The 25825-nt window shown below is 48.5% G+C and overlaps 1 protein-coding gene across 1 annotated transcript; it reads left to right on the top strand.

Annotated features, from left to right (window-relative positions):
- The first annotated feature begins 616 nt into the window (after positions 1-616).
- LOC149521848 (trypsin-like) lies at positions 617-25539 on the top strand. The gene is made up of 5 exons (XM_089772620.1): positions 617-765; positions 1928-2087; positions 22572-22825; positions 24956-25092; positions 25288-25539. The coding sequence occupies exons 1-5, from the start codon at positions 723-725 to the stop codon at positions 25447-25449; spliced, it is 756 nt and encodes a 251-aa protein (XP_089628746.1). The 5' UTR covers positions 617-722; the 3' UTR covers positions 25450-25539.
- The last annotated feature ends 286 nt before the right edge of the window (positions 25540-25825 follow it).

Here is a 25825-nt window from a genome sequence, read left to right as displayed (position 1 = left end):
CGGCAGCTATAGGTGAGGGCTGTGACGCTCGGCCTGCTGCTGCCGGTGCCACCCTGCCCCTGCTAAGCCGGCCTGAGGGAACACACCACCCAGGCCCAGCATGTATCTTGCTTTGCATTGGAAACTGCATCATGGGGCATCGGCCCTGTCCAGCCCCTGACAGGCTGCCTGAGGAGGCGTTTCTGAGCCCAGGGGCTCACCCCCTTGCTGGAGGAGAGCCTGCAGGAAGGGGGGACCAAGGCAGGCCTGCTGGCTCCGTGGGGAGCAGCCCTGCCGGTACGCCCCTCCCTGCCAGGCTGGCAGCGCTAGGCAGCTTTGCCTGCCCACTCCCGGCCCCCCGGCCTTGCCCGCGCTCAGCCCAGCTCCTGCAGCATTGGGACAGGGCCGCGCGTCCTGATGGCGTCCTGGCGGTGGCTCCAAGCGGGCACTGTCAGGCCGGCCCTTTGTCCAAGCCTCACGATGCCCACCCCAAGGGCCTCTGAGTCATGGACCGGGGCCCCAGGGAGGCAGCCAGGGCCACTCCTGCAGGGCGCCCACCGGGAGGGCGTGTTCCCTGCCAAACGAGCTTCCACCCTTCCTGGCCCAGTGCCAAGGGAAGGTGGAGCTGGTGCGGATTTAAAGGTGACGAATTTCCCTGCTAATTAACCCGCCGCTCCTTGCCGCACTCTGCCACCCAACCCCGTGCTGCCAGGAGGCCAGGCTGCGGAGCCACCCTCTGAAACATGGCCCTGCTGGCCCCGGCGCTGCTGCTCCTGCTGGCTGCAGGTGAACAGGGGACTGGTGTGCGTGCGGGGACGGGGGTGCACACGTGGAGGCACACCGGGCGCGCTGCCTGGGCGCTTGGTGGTGCACCTATGTGCATGTGACTGTGTGAGTGTGTGTATGTGTGTGACATGGGCAAGTGTGTAAGAGTCTGTGCGTAACTGTGTGTTGGCATGCACAGGCGCGTGTGAGTCTCTGTGTGTGCACATGTGCACGTAAGCAAAGTAATTGTGTCTGTGTGCACGTTTTTGTGAGTAATTGTGAGTGTGTGTCCTTGTGACTGTAGCCACAGGGCTGTGGGTATGTGTGTGTGGACGAGTGTGGAGGGGGATGCGCACATGTCTGTGTGACTGGGTGTGTGCAATTACTGTACTTGTGTGCGCCTGTTTCTTACTGTGTGCACATGGGTCACTTTGTGTGCCCATGTGTTATTGCCTATGTGTATGTGCTACTGTGTGTATGTGGGTGCGTTATTGTATGTGCCTCTGTGTGTTACTGGATGTGAGTATATTTGTTACTGTATATGTGTGCGCCTGTTACTCTGTGTGCATCATGCAGTCAGTATTACTGTGTGTGTGGTTGTGTTACCGTCTATGTGTGTGCCTGGTTGCTGCTCCATGTGTGCGAATAGATTACTGTGTGTGTGTGTGTGTGCGATACCACGTGCATCCATGTGTGTTACTCTGTATGCGTGTGCGTGTCACTGTGCAAGGACGGTTAGTGGTTCAGGGAGGGGGGCAATGAACTCTTATGCCCACTCTCATGCTCCTCACCCCTGCCCCACCCCACATGTTCCCCTGCCCCGCTCCGTGCTCCCCCAGGGGCGGCCCTAGACTAGCTGCCAGCAACTGGCGCCCTAGGTGAACCATACAATTGGCACCCCCACCCCCAAACCCCTCAGTGATATTGCACCACCATTTGGCGCCCCATTTAACTTGGCGCCCCAGGCGACCGCCTAGTTCACCGATATGGACAGGCCGCCCCTGTCTCCACATCCCCTGCCCTCAAGTCTGTGCTGCCATGAGCAGGAACCTCCACCAACAACTTCCCCAAAGACCCCTCACCCATGCCCTCCTGCAGCATTTCAGGTGGGGCATCCCCCCAGCCACCCCCAGGGGCCCCTGCCCACCTCGGACACTGACACCCCGCTCTCCCCCGACTATAGTGGCAGCTGAGGATGTGCGGATCATCGGAGGACAGTCCTGTGGTTTGCTCCAGCTGCCCTACCAGGTGGCCCTGATGGGATCCCGCAACCTGGTGCGCTGTGGGGGGGCGCTGATCGACCCTAGCTGGGTGCTAACAGCTGCCCACTGTGACACTGGGCGGTAAGGAGTCTGGGGCGAGGAGGGAGGGTGTCGGGGGGGTGGCAATTGCAGCATGAACCGGGTGCTCGGGACACAGGCTTCCATTCCCTGTGCTGAAACCAACTCCCTTTGGGTAGCTCATGGGGCCGTCCCGTGCCTCAGCGTCCCCATCTGAACAGTGAGGATAACAGGCCTGCCCTGCTGCCCAGGGGCTGGAGAGTGGAAAGAGGCTGTAGTGATGTGCTGGGTGCTGTGAGGTGTGAAATTCAGAACGGGAGAAATTGGATCCGTTTTCCCTCCTTCTCTTCGTTGGTGCTTGTTTTGGAGTGTCAGTCTCCATGCAGGGCCTGTCTCTGGCTGGGTCTGGGCAGCGCCCAGCACAACGGAGCCCTGATCCCAGCTGGGGCAGGGACTCTCTGTGTCTGTACAGTGTCCCAGTCTGCACAGGGGATCTAGAAATGTGAGTTATGGCTCATTGACACCAGCTGGGATCTGGCCCAGCTTTGCTATTTTACCACCCGTGGCACTTTCTCCACGTCCCAGCCCTTGAGTCCATTGACTGTGAGAATATCGTGGCTTCCATTATAATAAGAAAAGAAAACGTCTCCCTTCCCAGATGTGGAGAAAAGCTGGAAAACTTGAGAAATCTAAAAAGTCAGAAACCAGGTGGTAAATTTAAACAAATAATAAAAATCCACGATCCTAGCTGTGTTTGAGCTGTAGTTTTAAAAATTGCAAGCAGTTTGCTGATTTTTAAAGTGATCCCGTGATTTTAGGGGGCTGGATTTATGCATTTGGAATGCTTGGGCTCCCCAGTTCTGGAAGCCCAAGGGAAATCTCTCTCTCTCTCTCTCTCTCAATATCCATTTGGATGCCAAAAATAGGGCTGTGCAAAAGGACTGATTTTTCAGTCCACTGGCAATGCTGAAAACTGGGACGGGAGATTGTTTGGGGTTGACATTTTTCACTGTGTTCAGCGCATCAAAAAGGCTCACAGCCCTTTTTTGTTTTGGGCAGAACAAAGCGTTTTGTTTGAGTGGAAACGAAATATTTCATATTGATGCCAAGCGCTTTTTAATGGATTTGAGGGTTTTTCAAAACCAACCCAAGAAGAATTTTACATCAAAACAATTGAAGTTTCCCACTGTCAAAATGAAATATTTCGAGGTTTTTCACATTTTGGTTTTAAATGAACTATTTGGTGAAATTGATTCATTCAGTGTTGCCAAATTCAGATTGTTCACCAGAAAAAAGGTCTGGTTGAAAAATGTTTCCTCCCTCTAGATATGATAAATGTATTTTCTAGTATATTAGCACCCCTGATTTTTCCAATATTTACTTTACCTTCAAAACACTAAGTCCAGATCTGGAGTTGGGATGGGATTTGAAAGTCATCCCCTGGATTTTATGCCCAATTCCCATTTATTTGACTGGGAATTGGACATCCCAATGCATTAAAAGAGTTATCAGCCGGCATTCACAGCCTGCATGGTAATGGACGGAAACAATAGGCCATGTGGCATCAGCCTCTGATGGAATGGTTTACTACGTGTAACCAATCAGGGATGAGAGTTCAGTCACATGACCTATGTGTAACAAAGTGACCGTGTGTAAATCAGGAGCGTGCATCGTGATGAAAGAGGAGAGGTTTTATCTTGTCTCTTGTAAGGTTTGATCTTTTAGACTTCGGTTTCATTTTTCAAAAGTTTCTCGTCTTCATGATTGAAGAGCAAAGTGAACCCAAATGGCTCCTAAAACAGAAGCCCCCCACATAAATAAATACATACATACATAAATGAAGAGAAATATAACCCTTTTCTTTCAAAAGCACTAGCGATGTTTAAGTTTCAGAGGGGCATTTGGGTGAGTCTGTTTCAGCGAAAAACAACGAGGAGTCCCATGGTGCTTCAAAATTAACAAATTTCTTTGGGCATCAGCTTTTGTGGGCTGGAACCCAGTGATTCTTCACCCAGCTGCCCCAGGGATAGAGGTGGGGCAGATTATCCATCATGCAGAAGCTGCGTGTCAAGACGGAGTGTCTTTCAAAGCTCCGCTCCAGCTCAGCCACCAGATGTGAGTTTGCACTCGATGATGGGGTGGAGTTATGGCAAGGGGGCGAGGGGAAAGTACGCTGCTTACAGGCAGTCCTCTCATTGCTGGCTGGTGAGGGGAGGGAGTAGAAGAGTAAGTGACACAAGCTGTGTCCTTTCCTCTCGCTCCCTGATAGTGGGGGAAAGGGAAGAAGAGCGAGTAGCATCCTACTCCCCCTCCCCATGGGACTCTTGGGTTAAGGGCGTACAAGCTAACAGGAGACCAGGCACTCTAGATCAGTGCTCGGAACTGGGCTGGGAGCAGCAATCCTTAGAAGTTCTCCAGTCTGGGCTAGGCAGGAGATCAGACTGGAGGGGCCGAACTTTCGGTCACTGCTGGCTTCAAAAACTATGACTTATGCTGCGACACTTTGTACCAGACCATTTTTTGGTTGGGAAATGCTGCCTCTTCGGAATGTCCATTTTGATGACATTTGGTTCTTTGGGAAGAGCATTCTGGGAGATTCAAAACCGTTTTCTAACCGTTTACACAGCCTGCCTTCTGTACCTCAGCTGAATGGTTAGCACACTCCTCTGCAGTGGGGGAAACCCATATTCAAACCCCTTCTCCCCAGCCAGCAAAGGGGAATTGAATGCAGGTGTTCCATCAGTGGGAAGGGGGCAGCTTTAGAGGTTAAAATAGGAAAAGAGCAAGTTAAAAATTACTTAGAGAAGTGAGATGTCTTCAAGTCCCCAGGGCTTGATGAAATGCATCCTAGAATACTCAAGGAGCTGATAGAGGAGGTATCTGAGCTGTTAGCTATCATCTTTGGAAAATCATGGAAGTCGGAAGAGATTCCAGAAGACTAGAGAAGAGCAAATTTAGAGCCCATCTATAAAAAGGGAAATAGGGACGACTCAGGAAACTACAGACAAGTCACCTTAACTTCTGTGCCAGGACAAATAATGGAGCAAGTAATTAAGGAATTCATTTGCAAACATCTGGGCTACGTCTACACTGGCATGATTTTCCGAAAATGCTATTAACAGAAAAGTTTTCCGTTAAAAGCATTTTAGGAAAAGCGCGTCTAGATTGGCAGGATGCTTTTCCGCAAAAGCACTTTTTGCGGAAAAGCGTCCGTGGCCAATCTAGACGTGGTTTTCTGAAAAAAAGCCCCGATCGCCATTTTCACGATCAGGGCTTTTTTGCGGAAAACAGTACTGTGCTGTCTACACTGGCCCTTTTGCGCAAAAGTCTTTCGGAAAAAGACTTTTGCCCGAACGGGAGCAGCATAGTATTTCCGGAAAAGCACTGACAATCTTACATGAGATCGTCAGTGCTTTTCCGGAAATTCAAGCGGCCAGTGTAGACAGCTGGCAAGTTTTTCCGGAAAAGCAGCTGATTTTTTGGAAAAACTTGCCAGTCTAGACACAGCCCTGGAAGATAAGAAGGTGATAAGGAACAGCCAACATGGATTTGTAAAAAACAAATCATGTCAAACCAATCTGGTAGCTTTCTTTGATAGGATAACAAGTCTTGTGGATAAGGGAAAAGCAGTAGACGTGGTTTACCTAGCTTTTAGTAAAGCATTTGATACAGTCTCACATGACCTTCTTATCAATAAACTAGGGAAATACAATCTAGATGGGGCCACTATAAGGTGGGTGCATAACTGGCTGGATAACCGTTCTCAGAGAGTAGTTATTAATGGTTCGTTGTTATGCTGGAAGGGCATAACAAGTGGGGTTCTGCAGGGGTCTGTTTTGGGACTGTTTCTGTTCAATATCTTCATCAATAATATACAGGGCTCGACAATCTATTGAATCTACTCACCCGTGAGGAATAGATTTCAGCCCGGCACCCCGTTTACCAGCGGCGCGCACATGCACAGTGCGGGGCTGGCGAGCAGCTTTTGCCGTGGTTTATCAAGCCCTGATAATATAGATAATGGCATAGAGAGTTCGCTTATTAAGTTTGCAGATGATCCGAAGCTGGGAGGGGTTGCAACTGCTTTGGAGGATAGGGTCATAATTCAAAATGATCTGGACAAACTGGAGAAATGGTCTAAGGTAAATAGGATGAAGTTTAATAAGAACAAATGCAAAATACTCCACTTAGGAAGGAACAATCAGTTTCACACCTACAGAATGGGAAGTGACTGTTTAGGAAGGAGTCCTGCAGAAAGGGATCTAGGGGTCATAGTGGACCACAAGCGAAATATGAGTCATCAGTGTGACACTGTTGCTAAAAAAGCAAACATGATTCTGGGCTGTATTAACAGGAGTGTTGTGAGCAAGACATGAGAAGTCATTCTTCCGCTCTACTCTGTGCTGATTAGGCCTCAGTTGGAGTATTGGGCCCAGTTCTGGGCACCACATTTCAAGAAATATGTGGAGAAACTGGAGAAGGTCCAGAGAAGAGCAACAAAAATTATTAAAGGTCTAGAAAACATGAACTGTGAGGGAAGACTGAACAAACTGAGTTTGTTTAGTATGGAAAAGAGAAGACTGAGAGGGGACATGACAGCTGTTTTCGAGTACCTAAAGGGGTGTTACAAGGAAGAGGGAGAAAAATTGTTCTCCTTGACCTCTGAGGATAGGACAAGAAGCAATGGGCTTAAATTGCAGCAAGGAAGGTTTAGTTTGGACATCAGGAAAAACTTCCTAACTGTCAGGGTGACTAAACCCTGGAATAAATTGCCTAAGGAGATTGTGGAATCTCTATTATTGGAGATATTTGAAAGCAGATTAGACACACACCTGTAAGGGATGGTGTAGATGGTGTTTGGTCCTGCCATGAGGGCAGGGGACTGGACTCGTTGACCTCTTGAGGTCCCTTCCACAAAGACACCATTTATGGGGAGTTTGGGGGCAATAGCCCCCCCCCCCCCCGAGTTTGAACCCCTAGATTTCATCCTTGAGGTCTGTTTAAAGCTGCATGCCCTGACTCCAGAGACAGTTCTTAAATGCAAAAGTTTGGGCAGTTTGCAGCTTTGCCTTTGGGGCAGGGAGTTTGTTATAAAAAGAGGGAGGGGTAGGGTGATTAAGAATAACAAAAGGCTGGTTATTCATGTAATTGAAGGAACGTTAGATTATCATGAAAACATTGCTGGGTACACCACTTAAAAGATGGGGGGAAAGAGTAGGAATGAGTTGTGCTGGAGGGAGCTTCATTTGGACCACTGCTGTTAAACTTCTCACAAATGTTCTTGAAAAAGGGGGTGAATAGGAACGAATCCAAATGTGACTGCAAAGAGCTACAAAGGGATCTCCCAAAACTGGGTGACTGTGCAACACAAATGGAACTCAGTGTTGAGAAATGAAAAGCAATCCACCTGGGAAAATATAATCCTAACTATAGATTAAAAAATGATGGGGTCTAAAATAGCTGTTACCGCTCAAGAAAGAATCAGTGTGGATAGTTCCCTGAAAACATCTGTTTGCTGTGCAGTGGCAGTCTTAGAACTAAAAAGCTAACAGAATATTGGGAATGATTAGGAAAGAAATAGATAATAAGACAAAATATCACATTGCCTCTATATAAAATCATGCGTGCAGATCTGGTCACCACACCTAAAAAAAAGCCATCTTGGATTTGGAAAAGGTACAGAAATGGCAACAGAAATGATTAGGGGTAAGGAATAGCTTCCATAGGAAGAGAGATTTACAAGAGTGGGACTTTTCAGCTTGCAAAAGAAATTATTAATGTCTGGGGGGATATGTTAGAGGTCTAGAAAATCATGAACAGTGTGGAAATATTCTTTCACTGTCAACTTGTGGGACTCTTTGCCAGGAGATGGTGGAAAGGCCCAAACTATAACAGGATTCCAGTAATAACAAAATAAGTTCAAGGAAGATGGGTCCATCAACAGCTATTAGCCAGAATGGGCAGGGATGGTGCCCCTACCTTCTGTTTGCCAGAAGCTGGGAATGAGTGATAGGGAATGGATCAAGATGATTGCCTCTTCTGTTTATTCCTTCTGAAGCACCTGGCGTTGGTCGCTGTTGAAAACCAGATACAGGGCTAGAAGGATCTTTGATCTCACCCAGTATGGCCATTCTGATGTTCTTTTAGGGTATGTCTACACTAGCCCCCTAGTTCGAACTAGGGAAGCTAATGTCGGCATTCGAAGCTGCAAATCAAGCCCGGGATTTAAATTTGCATCTTCCCGGCTGGTTGCCATTTTTTGAAATTTACAAATCCGGATTAACTACCCGTGTCTACACGGGGCAGAAACTCGGTAGTTCGAATTCCAGGTCCAAAGGGCTGCCTGCTGCCGCTTGCTCTCCCGCCGGAGCCCAGCTGAGCGGCGCCAGCGCTCGGCCAAACCGCAAGGGAGGGAGGGGAAGGGGGGCGGGGCGCTGACGTATACGGCCAGGGGGCATGGCTGTGTGCGTCAGCGTTACAGACTCACAGACAATAGGCTACTATATATACGATTAGGTACAATGCTCCTGTCAGCTAACTGCTAAGTTGTCTGCCAAAAAAACCAGAGTTTTCCAGTGCCTGGATAGAGATGATGCATGCAGAGGGGAGGGTGGAGGGGGTTGGTTCCCCCTCCCAATTTGGTGCTTGGTTTGTGCTGAGCATGCTCAGTAACACTGCTGCAGCTGCTGGCCTCACTCCGCCCCCTCGTGCTCTCACTCTCTCTCCCCTCCCCCATCAAGGCATGCACAGGTCACCCCACTCTCCCCCAAAATTCTGAAATAGCGCCCCTGCCCTTCCAGTTCTAGTGTTCTATGATTCTACGTCAAACCTCGGTGCTCCAAGCCCAGTGCTAATGGTTAGTTCCCCACCACTGGCCATTTGGGGAAGGGCATCTCAGTTCCCTCCCGCCTGACGAAAATGTGGGCCAACATTTTTCACTTAATTTGTGCAAAATTGACAATTGAAGGGCAACCCAGATGGCTTTTTTGGCAGATTAATTACTCACTGTGCAAAAAATATTTGTCCAGAAAATGTGTCTTTGGGATTCCTAACCTTGTCTGGTGAATTAGGCCTATGCTGTGCATAGCAGATACTTAGGAGAGCTGTTATACTGGTAAAGCAGCAAACTGTGTCTCGAGTAATGAATTCAGAGAGTCCTAGATCCCAAGGACACAAGGGAGCATCTCGCCTGCTGCCTTCCTACGTCACACAGGCGAGATAATGTCCCCTCAATCATTCCTAGCGCACATCGTTTAGAAGAAACACGTCCAATCTGGATTTCAGCATTTGCCGTGGTGGAGAACCCACCACAGATCTTGGGAGGTGGGGCCAATGATGAATGACCTTTACCATTCAAAACGGACACTTTATTTCACCGGTGTCAGCAGAGCAGCGTTAGAAGTTTACACCGACTCAACTATTTTGGGGTTGATTTCATTCTACCAGTGCCGTTTCCTACTGGGCTTTGCATGATGAATAGATTTGGGAGAACTCAGTTTTTATTTTTGTATCATTTCGACAGATCACATCAATGTTTATTTTTAAGCAGTTTCATTCCGTTTTTTAATGTGCATAGATTTACATTTTCAACACTTCACAACATTGTGGGGTTCAAACTTTTTTTTCTCTTTTAATCTATTTAAATGTTCACAATGGGGGAGCATTACGCAGTAGAGGGTTAAAACAATAATTATATTGAAATACACGCAGTAAGTACCCTGAAATTCAGGGGTGAGCAAGATACCTCTCATGGGCCGGACCCGGCCCGCCAAGCCACCAGATCTGGCCCATGGACCCCCCTGCCTGGTCCCGCAAGCATGCAGCAGCCACTGTTTCAAGCGCAGGGCTGCTCCATGTGCCTCTCTCCTCTCTCCTCTCTACTGTGGGGGGAGGGGGAAGTTTCTCCCCACCTGCAGCCCAATTCTCAGCTCCTATTGGCCGGAAACAGCCGGGCAATAGTAACTGGTCCCAGCCAATCTCTCAGCTCCTATTGGCCAGAAACAACCAGCCAATAGGAGCTGAGAGTTTGGCCTGGGGAAAAGGGGGCTGCGCAAACCTCTTCCCCCCTCCGGGATCTGAGAGCCAGGTGGAGGGAGCAACCACAGTTGTAAGCAGTCTGGGGCTGCAGCAGGCAGGGAGCCCAGCCTGCCTTGGAGGTGCTGAAGGGCTGCTGGCCAGGAGTCACTTAGGTAAGTGCCTCCCAACCAGAGCCTGCCTCTGGCATCCAACCCCTCTTGCAACCCAACTCCCTTCCTCAGGTCACCATCCTGCACCCCCCTGTCCGAGATCACAACTCCCTCCCTGACCCTGTACCCCCTCCTACACCTGCTCCCCCCGGGCCAGAATCTTCTCCTGCACCCAGACTTCCTCCCTGACCCTAAACCCCAATCCCCTGACCCAGAGCACAATCTCCTCCTTCACCCAAACTCCCTCTCAGATCTCACCCCGTCTCCTGCACCCCAGTTCCTTACCTCGTGCACCCTTCTGCACCCAGCCTCCACCCTAGACTTTGCACACACACCCCCAAAGAAAAGTGCAGCCCCTGACCACTTTACAAAATCTTGGAGTGGCCCCCGACCAAAAATTATTGCCCACCCCTGCTCTAATTAGTTCTCAAGCAGCAGCTTCTTTCACTTTGCCCTTGTGCACATTTCAATTCTTAGCAATGGAAATGTTTTTTCACCAGATTGTGTGTCCAGGCTGAAATCCACATTTACTGACATTTTGTGATAAAAATAAAATCCTTCCTGGCTTAATAATGACAGACTCAATGGATCTGGGAGGGGATGGTTGGCTATGTACGTGGCACCAGTAGAAAGTCAGCATTTTGGGGTCCTAGGCTAGCTCTGGGATGGGAGTGGTGCCTAGTGGTTAGAGCAGGGGGGGCTGAGAGTCAGGACTCCTGGGTTCTAGCCCCAGCTCTGGGAAGGGAATGGGGTCTAGTGGCTAGAATGGAGGGCGGGGGACCAGGAATCTTTGGTTCTATTTAGAGGCGAGGGGGGGCCGGGACACTGATTTAGGGGAAGGCAGCTTCTGTTCTCCCCAACAAGGTTCTCCTGTCCTGGCATGACTTAAGGAGCCAGGAATGTAACAATTCCAGCACCTATCCCAAGACTGGGCAGCTATCCAAAGAGAGACTGGTGCTTGGGGAGTGGAGTGGAACAGTGGCCTTGCTGTGCTACAGAACTCCTAGGTGACTTTGGGCAAATCATTTAGTCGCTGTGTGCCTCTGTTTCCCCATTGGTGCAACAGGGACAATAGCCCTCAGAGGGGTATTGTGTGGATAAATGAGTGAAAGATTGTGTGGTGTGCAGCAACCAGGGGATGGGGACCAGAGAAAGAGCTGACACAGGGGTGTGCAAATATTGGCCCATGGTCTGGATCCGGTCCACCAAAGTTAGCCCCTGCTGGGCCACACTGCTATATTTACCTACACCTCCGCACGTACAAGCAATCGCAGCTCCCGTTAGCTGCAGATCGCTGTCCCCAGCCAATGGGAGCCGAAGCAGGGACTAAAATTAGGAAACTGGGCACCGGGGTTTAAATAAAATCATGAGACAGGCAGGAAAAAAAACAACCAACCAAAAATCATCTGGGTATCAAAAACCCACAAGCTGGGTTTAAAAATCGGGAGACCGTCTGAAAAAATCGCAAGATGAACATAAGCTCATGAGCCGGGGTGAAAATTGTGAGACTGGCATAAAAAGCCAAGAGATGATAATAAAAGGACACGACATTGGCTGGAAAACACGAGACCGAGTGGAAATGCAGACTGGCAGAAAAAAATGCTGAGGGGGCATAAAGAAATCATAGAATCATAGAACCATAGAGCTGGAAGAGACCTCAGAAGGTCATCAAGTCCAGCCCCCTGCTCTAGGCAGGACCAATCCCAAGTAAATCAACCCCGCCAGGGCTTTGTCAAGCCGAGACTTAAACACCTCTAGGGATGGAGACTCCACTACTTCCCTAGGGAACCCATTCCAGTGCTTCACCACCCTCCTAGTGAAATAGTTTTTCCTAATATCCAACCTGGACCCCTCCCACCACAACTTGAGACCATTGCTCCTTGTTCTGCCATCTGTCACTACTGAGAACAGCCTCTCTCCATCCTCTTTGGAACCTCCCTTCAGGAAGTTGAAGGCTGCTATCAAATCCCCCTTCACTCTTCGCTTCTGCAGACTAAACAGACCCAAGTCCCTCAGCCTCTCCTCATAGGTCATATGCTTCAGCCCCCTAATCATTTTGGTTGCTCTCCGCTGGACCCTCTCCAATGCGTCCACATCCTTTTTGTAGTGGGGGGCCCAGAACTGGACACAATACTCCAGATGTGGCCTCACCAGATCCGAATAAAGGGGAATAATGACATCTCTGGATCTGCTGGCAATGCTCCTCTTAATGCAACCTAATATGCCATTAGCCTTCTTGGCGACAAGGGCACACTGTTGACTCATATTCAGCTTCTCATCCACTGTAACCCCCAGGTCCTTTTCTGCAGAACTACTCCTTAACTGGTTGGTCCCCAGCCTGTAACAATGCTTGGGATTCTTCCGTCCTTGTTGAACCTCATCAGATATCTTGTGGCCCAATCCTCAAATTTGTCTAAGTCACTCCGAACCCAATCTCTGCCCTCAAGCGTATCTACCTCTCCCCCTAGCTTAGTGTCATCCGCAAACTTGCTGAGGGTGCAATCCATCCTCTCATCCAGGTCATTAATAAAGATATTGAACAAAACCAGTCCTAGAACCAAACCTTGGGGCACTCCGCTAGAAACCGACCGCCATCCTGACATCGAGCCGTTGATCACTACTCGCTGGGCCCGGCCTTCTAGCCATCTTTCTATCCATCTCACTCACAATGTGGGTTTGCAAATCACAGGACTGGCCTAACACAGGGGTGGGCAATCCGCGACGGCCCATCGGGGGTCAACGTGCAGCCTATATAGCCCCCCTCTGTCCCATCCCCTGTGCCTCTAGTGCCTGGCGGGCTGGGGGGTGCGCACTTCCTCCCCCTCCCTCCCAGTATTTCCAGAATGCTGTGAATCAGCTGATTTGTGGCATTCAGGCTCAGGGAAGAAGGGGGATGGGGTTCAAATCAGCTGATTCCCAGCACTACAGAATTGCTGGGAGGGAGGGGGAGGAGAAGGGACAGAAAGAGGCCAGGTGGACTGAGGGAAGGTTGGGGAGTAGGGGCAGGATCTGCAGCAGTGGGGAAGGGCAAGCAGCCCCTGGCAAAATGAGAAGTGACACACATTTAAAGCCAGGGCACTTGTGAGGTGCAGGCTGATTGCACACAACCTTGTGAGAGCTGTGTTCTCCCTCCGCTTCTTTGTGTTACCAACACTGTCGCTTTAATTTGCTTCTAATGTTGGATCACTTTATGTTGAAAAAGGCAAGATAAAGAAGGAGAATCAAGTGCAATGTATTTAATCTTTAAACTTATCCTTGATTAGTGCATATGCTGATTTCAGTCTCGTGGCCTTTGAGAGGAAGGAGGTCCGCTCCTAGGTCGCCCATCTCTGGCTTACCATCACAAGAAGGATTTTAAAATCATGGCAGCAAAGATCAGCAGGTTTTCAAAAAATCGTGGGTGTGGGATGAAAATCACGAGACTGGAATAAGAAAACACAACACTGGCAGAGAAGCTATCAGACTGGCTTGAAATGTTGAGTTGGGCAGAAAGCAATCACCAGACGGGTGTTAAAAAATGCTATTTCGGGAGGGGGGGAGAAGTCATGAAATTGTCTTTAAAATCATGAGACTGGTTTTAACGTCATGAGATTGGTTAAAAAAAAACCCATGAGACTTCAGAAGCACAATCCACATATGACCTGGTCTTTTGCCTCTTGGTTCCTGAAATGACTTTGAATCCACCAGGGCTGGACAATCCCTCTTCCTTTGAAATGAAACCTGAGAGTCTGCCAATACCCAAAATCCCTGGGAGCTGGGCATGTTAAAAATATTGCAAACGTTGGCAGTGCTGGAGTGGAGCTAAGTGGTGTGCAGAGGGGAGAATTTCACTGAGACCGAAAATAGGAAATTGACTGACTGTAGGTTCTAGGCAGTTTTTTGTTTGTTTTGTTTTGATTTGATTTTGTCTGCAATGAAATACTTTGTAAAGATTTTTGGGCAATGGGGAATAGGGATGTTAAATTTAGATGAATTAACTAATCAAATTGTCGATGGGATTTCCATCGACTATTCTATTAGTCGATAAGGGCACCGCCGCCTTTGAACTGTAGCAAGAGTTCCCAAATTGGAAACCCCAGTGGGGCTCTTGTACAGACCCAGTGGGGCTCTTGTACATTTCAAAAGCAGAATCGGTGGAAGTGGAGACTGCTTCTGTCCCTGCTCACACTGTTTCCCGCTGTGCCTCTACCTCCCCTCCCCCTGTGGAGACAGTACTGGGGGGAACCAGCTTTTAAGCCAGTTCCCCCCAGCACCATCGCCTGCAGGTTCAGCGTGTTCATTAACACAAAAGGAAATGTCTAGCCCTCATAGCAGCAGAGCCCTGGGTATAATTCATGCAGGGACGTCCTCATCTTGACTGAGGACCGTACAGCAGCCAGCACTGTGTGTGGGCACTGATCTCAGTCAGTCATTAGCCCTTAATCCACCTAATTGGATCCGTTCAGTGTTGGCATGATCGATTTAATCACCACTCTCAGGGCTGGATGGAATGGGTGGAGGCACCAGGAGTTAATCACCCTGGTTTGGCAACAGGGACAGCAACAATAAGAGGAAGGATTGGAGTTAGGGGATTTTTTTCCCACACTTAACAAACGGATTCAGTTCCTTGCTCTTTCACAGATTTCATATGTGACCTCTGTGCCTCTGTTTCCCCATTTGTAAAAACGAGGGTCTGAGTGTTACCCTACTCCAAATGGGAGGATACGTGTATTAAAGAGCGTGAGTGCTAGGAGGCTCGGGTGATTGGACCATATAAGACAAAACTAAGAAGACTCCTAAAGAAAGGAAGTTTGGGCAGTTTGCAAAGTGTCATTCCAGCTCTGTAGTTCCTGCAACGTTGGAGGCTTTTGCAAAAGTTATGGAGTGGTGGAAAGGGTTGGGAAATCAAGGGTTTTCCCTTGGAAAAAAATCAGGGACAACGAGGGGAAAAAAACTTGGCAAAATTTGTCATGGACAATTTTTGAGTTTTCAGTGCATGAAAAATTTCATCCAGGTTGAACGACATCTCCCAAGGGGCCCCGTGACTTGTGAATTGCCTCAGTTCAGCATATATGTGAATGGTTACGGAGTCTGCTGGTAGACTAAGGAGCCGCTGTCGGGTGATCCTGACTGGGTTGGCCAGGAAGCTATTAAGTGCCGGCTTCTACTGCCTTCTGCCCCTAGGAGCCTCCTGCTTGCTGTGGGGGGGAGAAGATGGAGTGAGCAAGGCAGAGCCTCAGAGAAGGGGTGGGGAAGGAGGTGGGGCAAGGTCTTTGGGTTTGAAGTAGCTCTTGGATTGCACTTAACTTCAAAAAGTGATTTTGTGCTTAAAAAAGGCGAGAGACCACTGATGTGTGTCCAGCCACCGCAGCGCAGCATGACAGATGTAGTCTAGCGAGGAAACGCCACCCATAAAGGAAAACATGAGGCACTGCGACGGTATTTTCAAACTGAAGTTTCATAATTTTTAGATGACGCCTGCTGGCTTTGGGTGTTCTTTTCTGATGCAATATCAAAATTCTCCCATCAAGTAGATATTTTTCACAGTAAATTTTGTGCTGTCAATTTCCATTGAAAAAGAGTTTCCACAGAAAAATGTGGACCCAACCTGATACGGAAAAGGAGAAAAGGAAACCAAGAAACTGTGGGGGAGGGGGGAAGGGTGTGCTGGAAGGGAATGGCCCACAAACCTAGATCCTGGTCATCCTTTCTGCCTTAAGTGGCAGAAAATCAGGGGAAAGCCCAAACTCTGAATGTCTGAAAAAGTTTTGGATTTTGGAAAGAGACCCAAAGGGAATGTTTGAATGCAAAGCAATAACTGTCTCTTATATATCCCCATTAGAAATTGGTGCAAATTCCAAATGCGCTATTTCGCCTGCCCCTTCAAAAGTTGCCTGTCATAGAATAATGAAACATCTCCCAAAAAATTAACCACAAATTGTCCCTCAACTCCACAAGGGCACCAAAATGAAAAAAGACGGGGCTTCCTGCCACCTCTAATGGGGATGGCCCACATCTGGTTTTCGGAGCTTGGCCCATCCTGAAATGTGCAATTAGGCCTTTTCTTCTCAATGAAAAGTGATCACCACAGTCTGCTCCCTGTGGCGCCCGGGAAACAGTGTGGCATCCGCCTGTACCCAGCTGGGTTCCCACAGCTGTGTGTTTGTGCCAACTGGCGCAGCGTGCCCGAGGACGGTGAATGCCGGCTGATGGTACCAGAGCAGTGAGGTGGATGTGAGCAATGCAGAAATGTTGTTAGAGATGGAACAACGGGCCAGTCCAAATCAGGATTCTCTCTCTGCATCCGGATTGGTATCCTGCAGACAGAGCACTGTTTACACTAGTACTTGCTGCAGCGAAGTGTTCCTTGTGCAAGGGAGTGAAGGAGTTTAAACCCCTGTGATCGACAAAAGCTTTGTTGCTCAGCTGCCAATGCAGACAAAGCCTCTGGCTGGAAACACGCCGGACTGTGTTGATGGGAAGGGCGATTAACCGCGGCAACAATTTACCAGGGGTTAAGGTGGATACTTGGCCACAGACCATTTTTAAACCAGCACTGGCTTGTTCTTCTAAAAACTCTGCTCGGGGAATTGTGTTTGCAGCAGGTCTCTGACCTGGGCTTGCAGGGACTCAGGTTAGATTATCGAGAACTGAGGCCTTTTTGAATATAGCTCAACCACATGGCCCATCTAGACTGGCGTGTTCCCTCCCCCCACTTCTAGGGCTGCTCCCTGGCCAGTTTTCAACCGTCCTGGCCGCTTTTTGTTCTGCTTGCAAGTTCAAAGATGTAACGTGTCCGTGGCACAGCCTGGGACACGTTGGAGCGCTTGCTAATTCACAACCTTGTATTCCGGCTTGTGGGGCCACGTGAGAGTGAGTAAAATAATAACATAACACGACAAATCTTGTGGGGAGGCAGTTTCTTGTTTGTTAGTCCAGCGCCCTCCATCTCCTCACCCCTTCTCAGACCCATAGGACCACCCCGCCGGGTATCCTGCAGCTTTCAACCCTTTTCAGTTCCATGGTCCAGACTGCCAGGTCTCCTAGATCTTCGGGCTTGGCAGAATTTGACCTTTTGTACAACATTGATGGTTCTTTGTATGTTTTGTTTTTTTCTATTTTAAAATGTCACAGTTGGGCATTTGGTTTCAGGAATTTTGTTTCCCTGGTCTTACCGATTTCAGGTCTTGTCTTGGGGCATGGGGCAGACAATGGGGAGAGATTGGACAATTACTTAATGACAGGAGAAGTGGGGAGTTAAACAATTAAAGCACCACTTTTCCGCATCACGTGACAAACCAGACAAAGCAAAGAGCCTGAAATCGAAAGAGCCTGAAATCTTGATTTGCCTTTCACTACGTTCGGGGGGAAGATTCCTTTTTGGGTTAGGGCCGCTGACCCACAGAAAAATCAGTTGGGGGGGCCACACACAAGTGAGAAGGGGGGAAAAGCCACAGCCTCACTGATGTGGCCCCTGGCTGAGAAGGAGAAAGACACTCCCCATATTCTACTTCCACACCGGAGCAGGGGGGAGGGGGATCTTAGTAGATTTGGGGTGCTCCAGCCCCACAGGGGGATTGGAGCACCAGTGAGGGACCCCAATGCTGGGGGGGCCAAGAGTCTCGGGGTCCAGATTCATGTAAGCCAGAGGCCGCATCCAGCCGCCGGACCTGAGTTTCCCCACCCCTGCGCTACATGCTGATTATCAGCCATGGAAATATTTTTCCCACGGTCTGTGTGTGCTCCAATCTACCCCGACTGACGTTCATTAATAAAACTTCAACGCTCCAGAGTGTTTCCCCTTCGCCAGCTGCCCTGGGGCTGATCTTGGCTGGCTCTCGTTTAGCTGAGGCTCAGCAAGATGCAGGGCACACCGCAGAGCAAAGTGTATGTGCAGAGGAGCCTGGCCTCTCGAGTACCAGCTGTCCCAGTTTTGACTAAATGGTTCTTTGGGCTCTTTGGGGCAGTGGTCCCCAGATTGTGGGGTGGGGGGCAGAGGAACTTCCAGGGGGACAGAGCAAAGCCCTTGCTGGCCCCACAGGCGTAGCCCCCAACTACGGCTGGGCCCTGCCCCTGCTCCAAGCCCCAGATCCCAGCTGCAGCCCTGCTCCCAGCAATGGTTTGTCCCTAGGGTTGCCAGATACTTTCACAAAAAATCCCAAAAATGGCAGGAAAAAAAAATTGGTTGAGCAAAAAAAAAAAAGATGCTGCACCTTTAAATATCCCCATGCTCCTCACTCCCCCCACCCTCACCAGATGCAACTGGGGAAGAATGTCCTTGCTGGCCTTCTGTCCAAGAGAAACAGAAAATACCCAACATTTTACATGTCCAGTATTTCCTAGTTTTTTTTACCCGACAGGGGCCAGAAATAATGGACTGTTCAGGCGAAAACCAGACACCTGGCAACCCTATTTGTCCCTCGCTTCCGACCTCTGCTTGGCCACTCGACCCCCCTGCGAGCTCCTGATCTCAGCCTCTAGCCCCTGTTTTCGGAGGTGGGGTGTGTTCTGGAGCGGCTTAGGGGATAAGGCACTTGCCTGAGAAGGGCAGAGTTCTGTTTTTACATTCCTCCCTGCCCCCGGGAGTGGCTGGATAGCTGCCGCAGGGATGGAACAGCAGGGCCAAGGCTGGCTTACTCCTGGCCAGGCCCTGCACCACTCCTGAAAGCAACTGGCATGTACAGCAGCAGCTCCATGTGCTGCCCCTGATCCACAGGCACCAACCCCACTGGCCACAGTTCTCTGTTATTGAGCAATGGGAGCTGCAGGAGTTGTGTCTCCACTGGCAAGGTAGCCGGAGAGCCAACACAGGATGCCCCAGGCATAGAAGTGGCTCCCCCATTTAGAAAGCAGGATAGGGACCCTCTGGAGGTGGGGGTGGGTTCTGGAGTAGCTTCCGGGATAGGGTATTTGCCTGAGGAGGGCAGGTTGGTTGGTTGGTGGATGGGTGCGTGAGAGGGTGGGTTCAAGTCCCACCCACCCACCCACTCACTCACTCACTCACTCACAAAGTGCCCTTGTCTCCCCTCTACCTCCCCAGCCCAGGTGGGCATGGAGGACAAGCCTAGGCTCTACTTGTCTACATGAACTGGTGGGACACCCCTGCCCCCACAATGTGGACACACTAAAACTGGTTTCACCCTCACTCAAATCAGGCCAGTAATTACTTACACCAGAGTAGCTTTCCTGGTGCAGGGTAGGTCATTGTCACTCAGAGGCTTTGCAGCCTGACTCTAGTTACGGTCACCCTGTAGCTGCCCCAAACAGCAGAGGATTAGGAGACCTTGCAAAGGGAGCCAGGCTTGGTTATTCTTCCCCTCCCTCTGGAAAGGGGAGTGGAACTGGGCCCAGAGAGAAATGATTTTTTCCCTCCAGTGAAAATGGGGGGGGGGGGAGGAATCATCTTTGTGCAAATGTTCCACAGGAAATTGTAAGGGATTTGGGGGGGTTGCTTGGTTTTGGTTTTTGACAAAAAATATAAATCTGAACTATTTCAATATAGAAAGTCACTTCCTTGCCTTAGGGGAGCTGGAGTCTTGGTGTGTCACATGCCCAGTTTCTTTGTCAGACTACACCTCCCATGATGCACCATGGGCTGCCCTCTTTGAGCCACTGCTGTGCCTCATGGGAATTGTAGCCCAGGTGCCTGATAAGTCCTAATCTCCTCTATTGAGTGGATTTCCTGGTTGGACTACCTCTCCCATGATGCACCACAGTCTCTTCTCTAGCATTAGGGTCAACTGACAAGCGTTAACATCCCACAGCCACAGGGTATCCCAGGAGGGGCAGCTGAGCTGCAGTGTCCTCCCATGACTGAGCTGCATCTCCCATGATGCAACATGTTCATAGGGTTAAATGTCGCACAGCTGCAGAGCATGATGGGAGATAGAGTCCAACTGGGGACCCTGGCCAGGAGAGGAGAATAATGGGGACACAAGGTTCTCTTGCCATATTTGTCAGGATGCACTACGGTGCCATTTCAGAACTATGGATAGTCACATTTTTGGTGGTTTGGTGCATTTTGTTTTTTTGAAAATGGGAAATTTGTGTGAAAAATTTAATTGAGGCAGACATCCAATATTCTACCCCCAAAAAATCCAATGCTCTCTGAAAAAAAATCCAATATTCTCTCTCAAAAAATGTACATTTTCAACCTACCCTAAAGAAACCCAGCCAAGGTCACCGGGACAAACACACAAAAGCAGAGTATAGACCGGCTCTTCTAGGGTGAGAAGCTATTGTTGGCAGCCTGGAAGAATCTCATGGTTTATGGGACTGAGATGAAATTCAGAGCTTGTAATCCTTGATGTGTAAATGACTTCAAACTGTAATCAGTTTCTTCCTCGGTTTCCCCAGCTGAAGTTAATGTCATTTACTTCACTTTCTCATAGTGTTCATGCATGTGCAATGTTTGGAACATGCCCTCTGAATTATAATTATATAATAATAATTATTATTACAGCCCCATATTTCATTCAATGCAATTATAATTAATAGAGCTGGGTGAATAGCAAAAAAGCCCTGAGCTGGGAAGAAACTAAGCATCAAATGCAACTCTTTGCTGATCACTTTAAGGGACCTACCTTGGCCCCAGCACTGTGGTATCACCATCATTAGAGTAGCAATGGGGAAATTGAGGCACAGAGACTTTAAGAGCCTTGCCCAAGGACAGAATTAAGCCTGGCTCTGTAGACAACACGCTCTCACTGTAACCCATAGGCCAGCCATTTTCTTTACTAAAAGAGAGGTGTTTGTGTGAGTAGTGTGTTGTGTGTTTCACACAGAGCATATCACAAACGTGTTAGTATGCCCTACTCACTAGTTTCCCTTCGTGAAGAGTTGTGCTGTTGTGAGGTCTTGTGGCTTGAAGGTTGTAGATACGGCCGGCATTTTTCAGTTGAAAGATAATTTAGGTGGGAAAATGACTTTTCCTCGTTCTGAATTTTTAAACAGTCACGTTTTCAGCTACATTTGTCAGTTTCTGAACAAAAATCAGACAGTTGTAACAGAAAGGATTTTCAAAAAATGATTTTTGACAGAAAATATTTTCAAATACAATGTTTTTAAATAAAACCCAGTTTTCAAAAAATGATTTTTTTCACCAAAAGGGGTCTTTCAAAGCAAAACGAAAAAAAAGTAAATTGTGTTTGCAAATGTTTTTCACCAAAAACTGGTTATAAATTTTTTACCAAAAACATTTTTAGAAAAACTGATATTGCCACCCCTCAAAAAAAGAATTTATAAACATTGGGATTTTTACCCCCCAAAAGGTTTTAAAAACAAAGTTTTGATCTGAAAATCATGAGAGACAAAAATGGATTTTTTTTTACCAAAAACATTTTCAAAAAGTGAAGCATTTTACCAACAATGTTCCTGAAAAACAGTGTAAGAAAGAATAAATACAGTATTTAAAAAACTCTACATTTTTAACAGAGTTTATATTCAAAGAATGCTTTTAACTGAAAATAATTTTCAAAATCAAACCAAAAAATTCAACATGTCATCCAGACTTTTTCAAGTGGAAACTTCTATGTAAACAGGTGGGGGGAATGGTTGTTTTTTATTTGATTTCCTGTGAACCAAATCAGCATGATCCCAGCAGATTAGATTTCCAGATTCATATCATCCCAAAGCAGACATAACTGTTGGAATCATCTCATCTGACCTCAAGTACTGCATAGTCCAGAGACCTGGCCAAAATAATCCCTGGAGCAGATCTTTTAGAAAAACATCCCGTCTTAACACAACGGTTGCCAATGGTGGCAAATCAACCAGGCCCTTGGGAAATTGTTCCAGTAATTAATTCCTCTTTAATTCACCATTGAAAATGTGTATTTTATTTCCTCTCTGAATTTGTTTTGTGTCAACTTCCAATCACTGGATTGTGTTAGACCTTCTTCTGTTCGACTGAAAAGCCTGTTATTAAATATTTGTTCCCTAGCTAGCTATTTATACACAGGGATCAGGTAACCCCTGAACCTTCTCTCCATTAAGCTAACTAGATTGGACTCTATCACTATATGGCAGGTTTTCTGACCCTTTAATCATTCCCCTGGCTCTTGTCTGAATCTTCTCCAGTTTATCTACATCCTTCTTGAATGCAGGGCTCCAGGACTGGATGCAAGATTCCAGCCCCGCCAAATACAGAGATAAAGTAACCGCTCGGCCCCTACTCGAGATTCCCATTTATGCCTCCCGGGATCCGGTGAGTGCTTTGAGCCACAGTGTCATGCTAGTAACTCCTAGGCCAGGACCCCCCCCCCCCCCATCTTTTTCCAAGTCTCTGGGAGAGATTCCCCTGTTGTAAGGAGGGGACCAAGGAGGTGCCCAGCTGGGTTCCATTGATCTTTATCTGGCTCCATGAGCCATGTCCCTGCTACAGCCCCATCTTCGTGCGCCTGGGGGAGTACAGCCTGAGGACCCAGGAGGGGACAGAGCAGTCCCTCAAATCAACCCAGTTCTTCCCTCACCCCAAGTACAACTTCACCACACACGACTACGACATCATGCTGCTGAAGCTGCAGAAGGCCGTCCAACTCAGCAACCACATCAGAACCATCGACCTGCCCGACAGGTGCCCTACGTCCAACGCGGAATGCCTGGTGTCTGGGTGGGGCACAACCCAGACCCCTAAAGGTACAGGAGCAATCTGCAAGCGGGCAGGGGGGGCTGGAAGGGAGGTGGTGGGTCCTACAGGAATCAGGGCGAGCTCTGCAGATGTCGTGCAGTGAGAGATCTCTGAACGTCCTTGTAATGGCCTTTCGGACCTCTCCGGAGCCCCTCCAGCTTACTACAGCAGCCGTGCATTGGGTGGATACACCATTAGATAGGTGTTCCTAGCTGAGAGATGCAAGGTGATGGATGGATGGATGGAGAGGCATGGCTGGATGAGATACGTACGAAGGTGAATGAGTATGAGGATGGATATATGAGTGAGGATGAGGATGGATATAAAGATCATAAAATCATAGAATCCCAGGGCTGGCAGACACTTCAGGAGGCATCGAGTCCAACTCGCTGCCCAAAGCAGGATCAACCCCAACTCAATCAGCCCAGCCAGGGCTTTGTAAAACCAGGACTTAACCACCTGTAGGGATGGAGATTCCACCCCCTCCCTAGGGAACCCATCCCAGCGCTTCCCCACCCTCCTAGGAAAAGAGTTTGTCCTAATATCCAACCTAGACCTCCTCCACTGCAACTTAAGATACTTTCTGGGGCACTTTGAATTCTGTCACAGTAACAATCCGACATTTCTGTGTCTGTCCCTTTATTTCAAAGCTGACATCTTACCACACTCTGAGGGTATGTCTACACAAGCTCGTTAATTCGAGCTAGGTAGGCAAATCAGGCAACTGGAGTTGCAAATGAAGCCCGGGTTTTAAATATCCCAGGCTTTATTTGCATGTTCCCATCCAGCTGCCATTTTTAAATCCCCATTAGTTCGAACGAACTAAGGTAGAACGAGGTGTAACAGTTAATCCGAGCTAAGGACTTAGTTCGGATTAACTTTAAACTGCCGCGTGTAGCCGCAGGCAGTTCGTTCAAACTAAGGGGGATTTAAAAATGGCGGCCGGATAGGAACATGCAAATAAAGCCCGGGATATTTAAATTCCAGGCTTCATTTGCAACTCGGGTTGCCTGATTTGCCTACCTAGCTTGAATTAACGAGCTAGTGTAGACATACCCTGAGATCCCTCTCTTCCTCGCTGTCTTTGCCATGTGCCTGCAATGTTTGTGACCGTTTCCCAGCTACTTTTCAACTGACTAGTCAAACTTTTGACATTTTCGCAATTCTGATGAGATTTTCAACATTCCAAATTGTGATAAGATTTTCAAATTGAAGTTGTTCAAGGTGACGGCCAGATTTCAAAACTGCAGTGAGATTTGCAAGCCTGTTGTGAACTTTTGACCTGGGTGAGATTTCAAGTTTTGAGGAGTCCACATTTCCAAACATGGCTGAAATCCCCAAATTTTTAAATGCTAGCGCAATTTCCAAATTTTTAAATGATTTCCAAATTTCACACTTGTGATACCTTTTTTATTTTCGGTGACATAAATGGAGGAGAAACTTTTGGAAACAATGTTGCAAACTCCACTCTCCTACTTCCCCTTTTGCCATCAATCCTTATCACAAAGGCTGGGATTTTGTGCACCTAACTCACCTAAGTCTCTCTGAAATTCCCAGAAAAGATTCTGCTCCCATCCATAAGAATTTATCTCACAACCCCAATTCCGTTTCAGATGGAGCTCCCCTGGGCTACATCTACTCTGCAGTTATTTTGGAATAAGCTATTCCAAAATAGCTTATTTCAAAATACCATGTCTACACTGCAGGGAAGCCTCAAAATTAGTCTGAGGCAGACTTCTCTAATGCAGATGTGCTATCTCAATTTAGAGCCCCAGGAGGAATAACTTAGAATGGCCCTGGTGAGGGGCTATTTTGAAATAGCAGAAGTGGAGCGTCTACACACGTCTTATTTTGAAATAGCTATTTCGGAATAGGTGTTAGTCCTCATAGAATGAGGTTTACAGAAGTCGGAATAAGCCATCCATTATTTTGAAATAACGGCATGGCTATGTAGACACTCCCATCATTGTTTCAGAATAACAGCCGTTATTCCGGAATAACGTTGCTGTGTAGACGCACGTAACCAAAGTGCTGGGTGGTGGCTGGAGACATGGATGCTGCTTTGGGCCCAGGTGTCCCAAAACACTTTCTCTCACCCTGTAACTCATCAGTGGATTTCTGGGGACTTTTTGTTGCAGTGCAGTATCCCGATGTTCTGCAGTGTGGGAAAGTCTATATCCAGAGCAATGCGGACTGCGATAAATCTTATCCTGCTGCCATCACCGATACCATGTTGTGCGCTGGTGTGATGACAGGAGGTGTGGATTCATGCCAGGTAAGCGGGGGCAGTGCTGAGGACTGTGGAGGAAGGGGAGCCCCTCGGATGGCTGCAAGCCCCCTAGATAGCCATACGGGAGGGTCGCATCTCCACCTATTCCTAACCACCTTGGCAGAGTCCTTTGAGATCTGCAAGCTTGGTGTTCTGATCATTGCCATGGAGATGGTTTCTCTGTCTCTCCCCCATCCCTAGGGTGACTCTGGCGGCCCACTGGTCTGCAACGGGAAACTCCAGGGCATCGTCTCGTGGGGCTCACAGATCTGTGCGCCGAAAGACAAGCTGGGCGTCTACACCAAAGTCTGCAGATTCCCTGACTGGATCCGGGCCACTATACGGGAGAACTCCAGCAACTGAGCCTCGGCCACCTGCTAGAAGCAAGTCGCCGCTGTCACCCACCCCACCAGCCCCTTCCCAAGATTCCTGTAATAAACCGTGTGGAGCACACCCATGGCTCATTGCCTCCTTTGCAGCTAGCACCAGGTCTGCCAGCTTCTGTCTCTTGTCTGCGTCTGCTCTCTTCCTCCATCTGAGACAGATTCCCCCTCTTTCCCCTCCCCATAGGAAGCCTTACTGCAGATGCGCCAGTGTGAGAAGTCGACAGTGGGGCTGCAACCCACAATTTCTGCATCTAAAAGTCCAGGCCAGTGTTGCCTGAGCTCAAAGACTCAGCTCCCTTAGAACTTCTAGATGCATCTCTGCCACTAGTAGAGGGGGCAGAGCACCACGGTGA

Source organism: Pelodiscus sinensis, chromosome 22 (assembly GCF_052426305.1).
Source record: "Pelodiscus sinensis isolate ZL-2025 chromosome 22, ASM5242630v1, whole genome shotgun sequence".
Lineage (NCBI taxonomy): Eukaryota > Metazoa > Chordata > Testudines > Trionychidae > Pelodiscus > Pelodiscus sinensis.
This window is presented reverse-complemented; position numbering and strand designations above follow the sequence as displayed.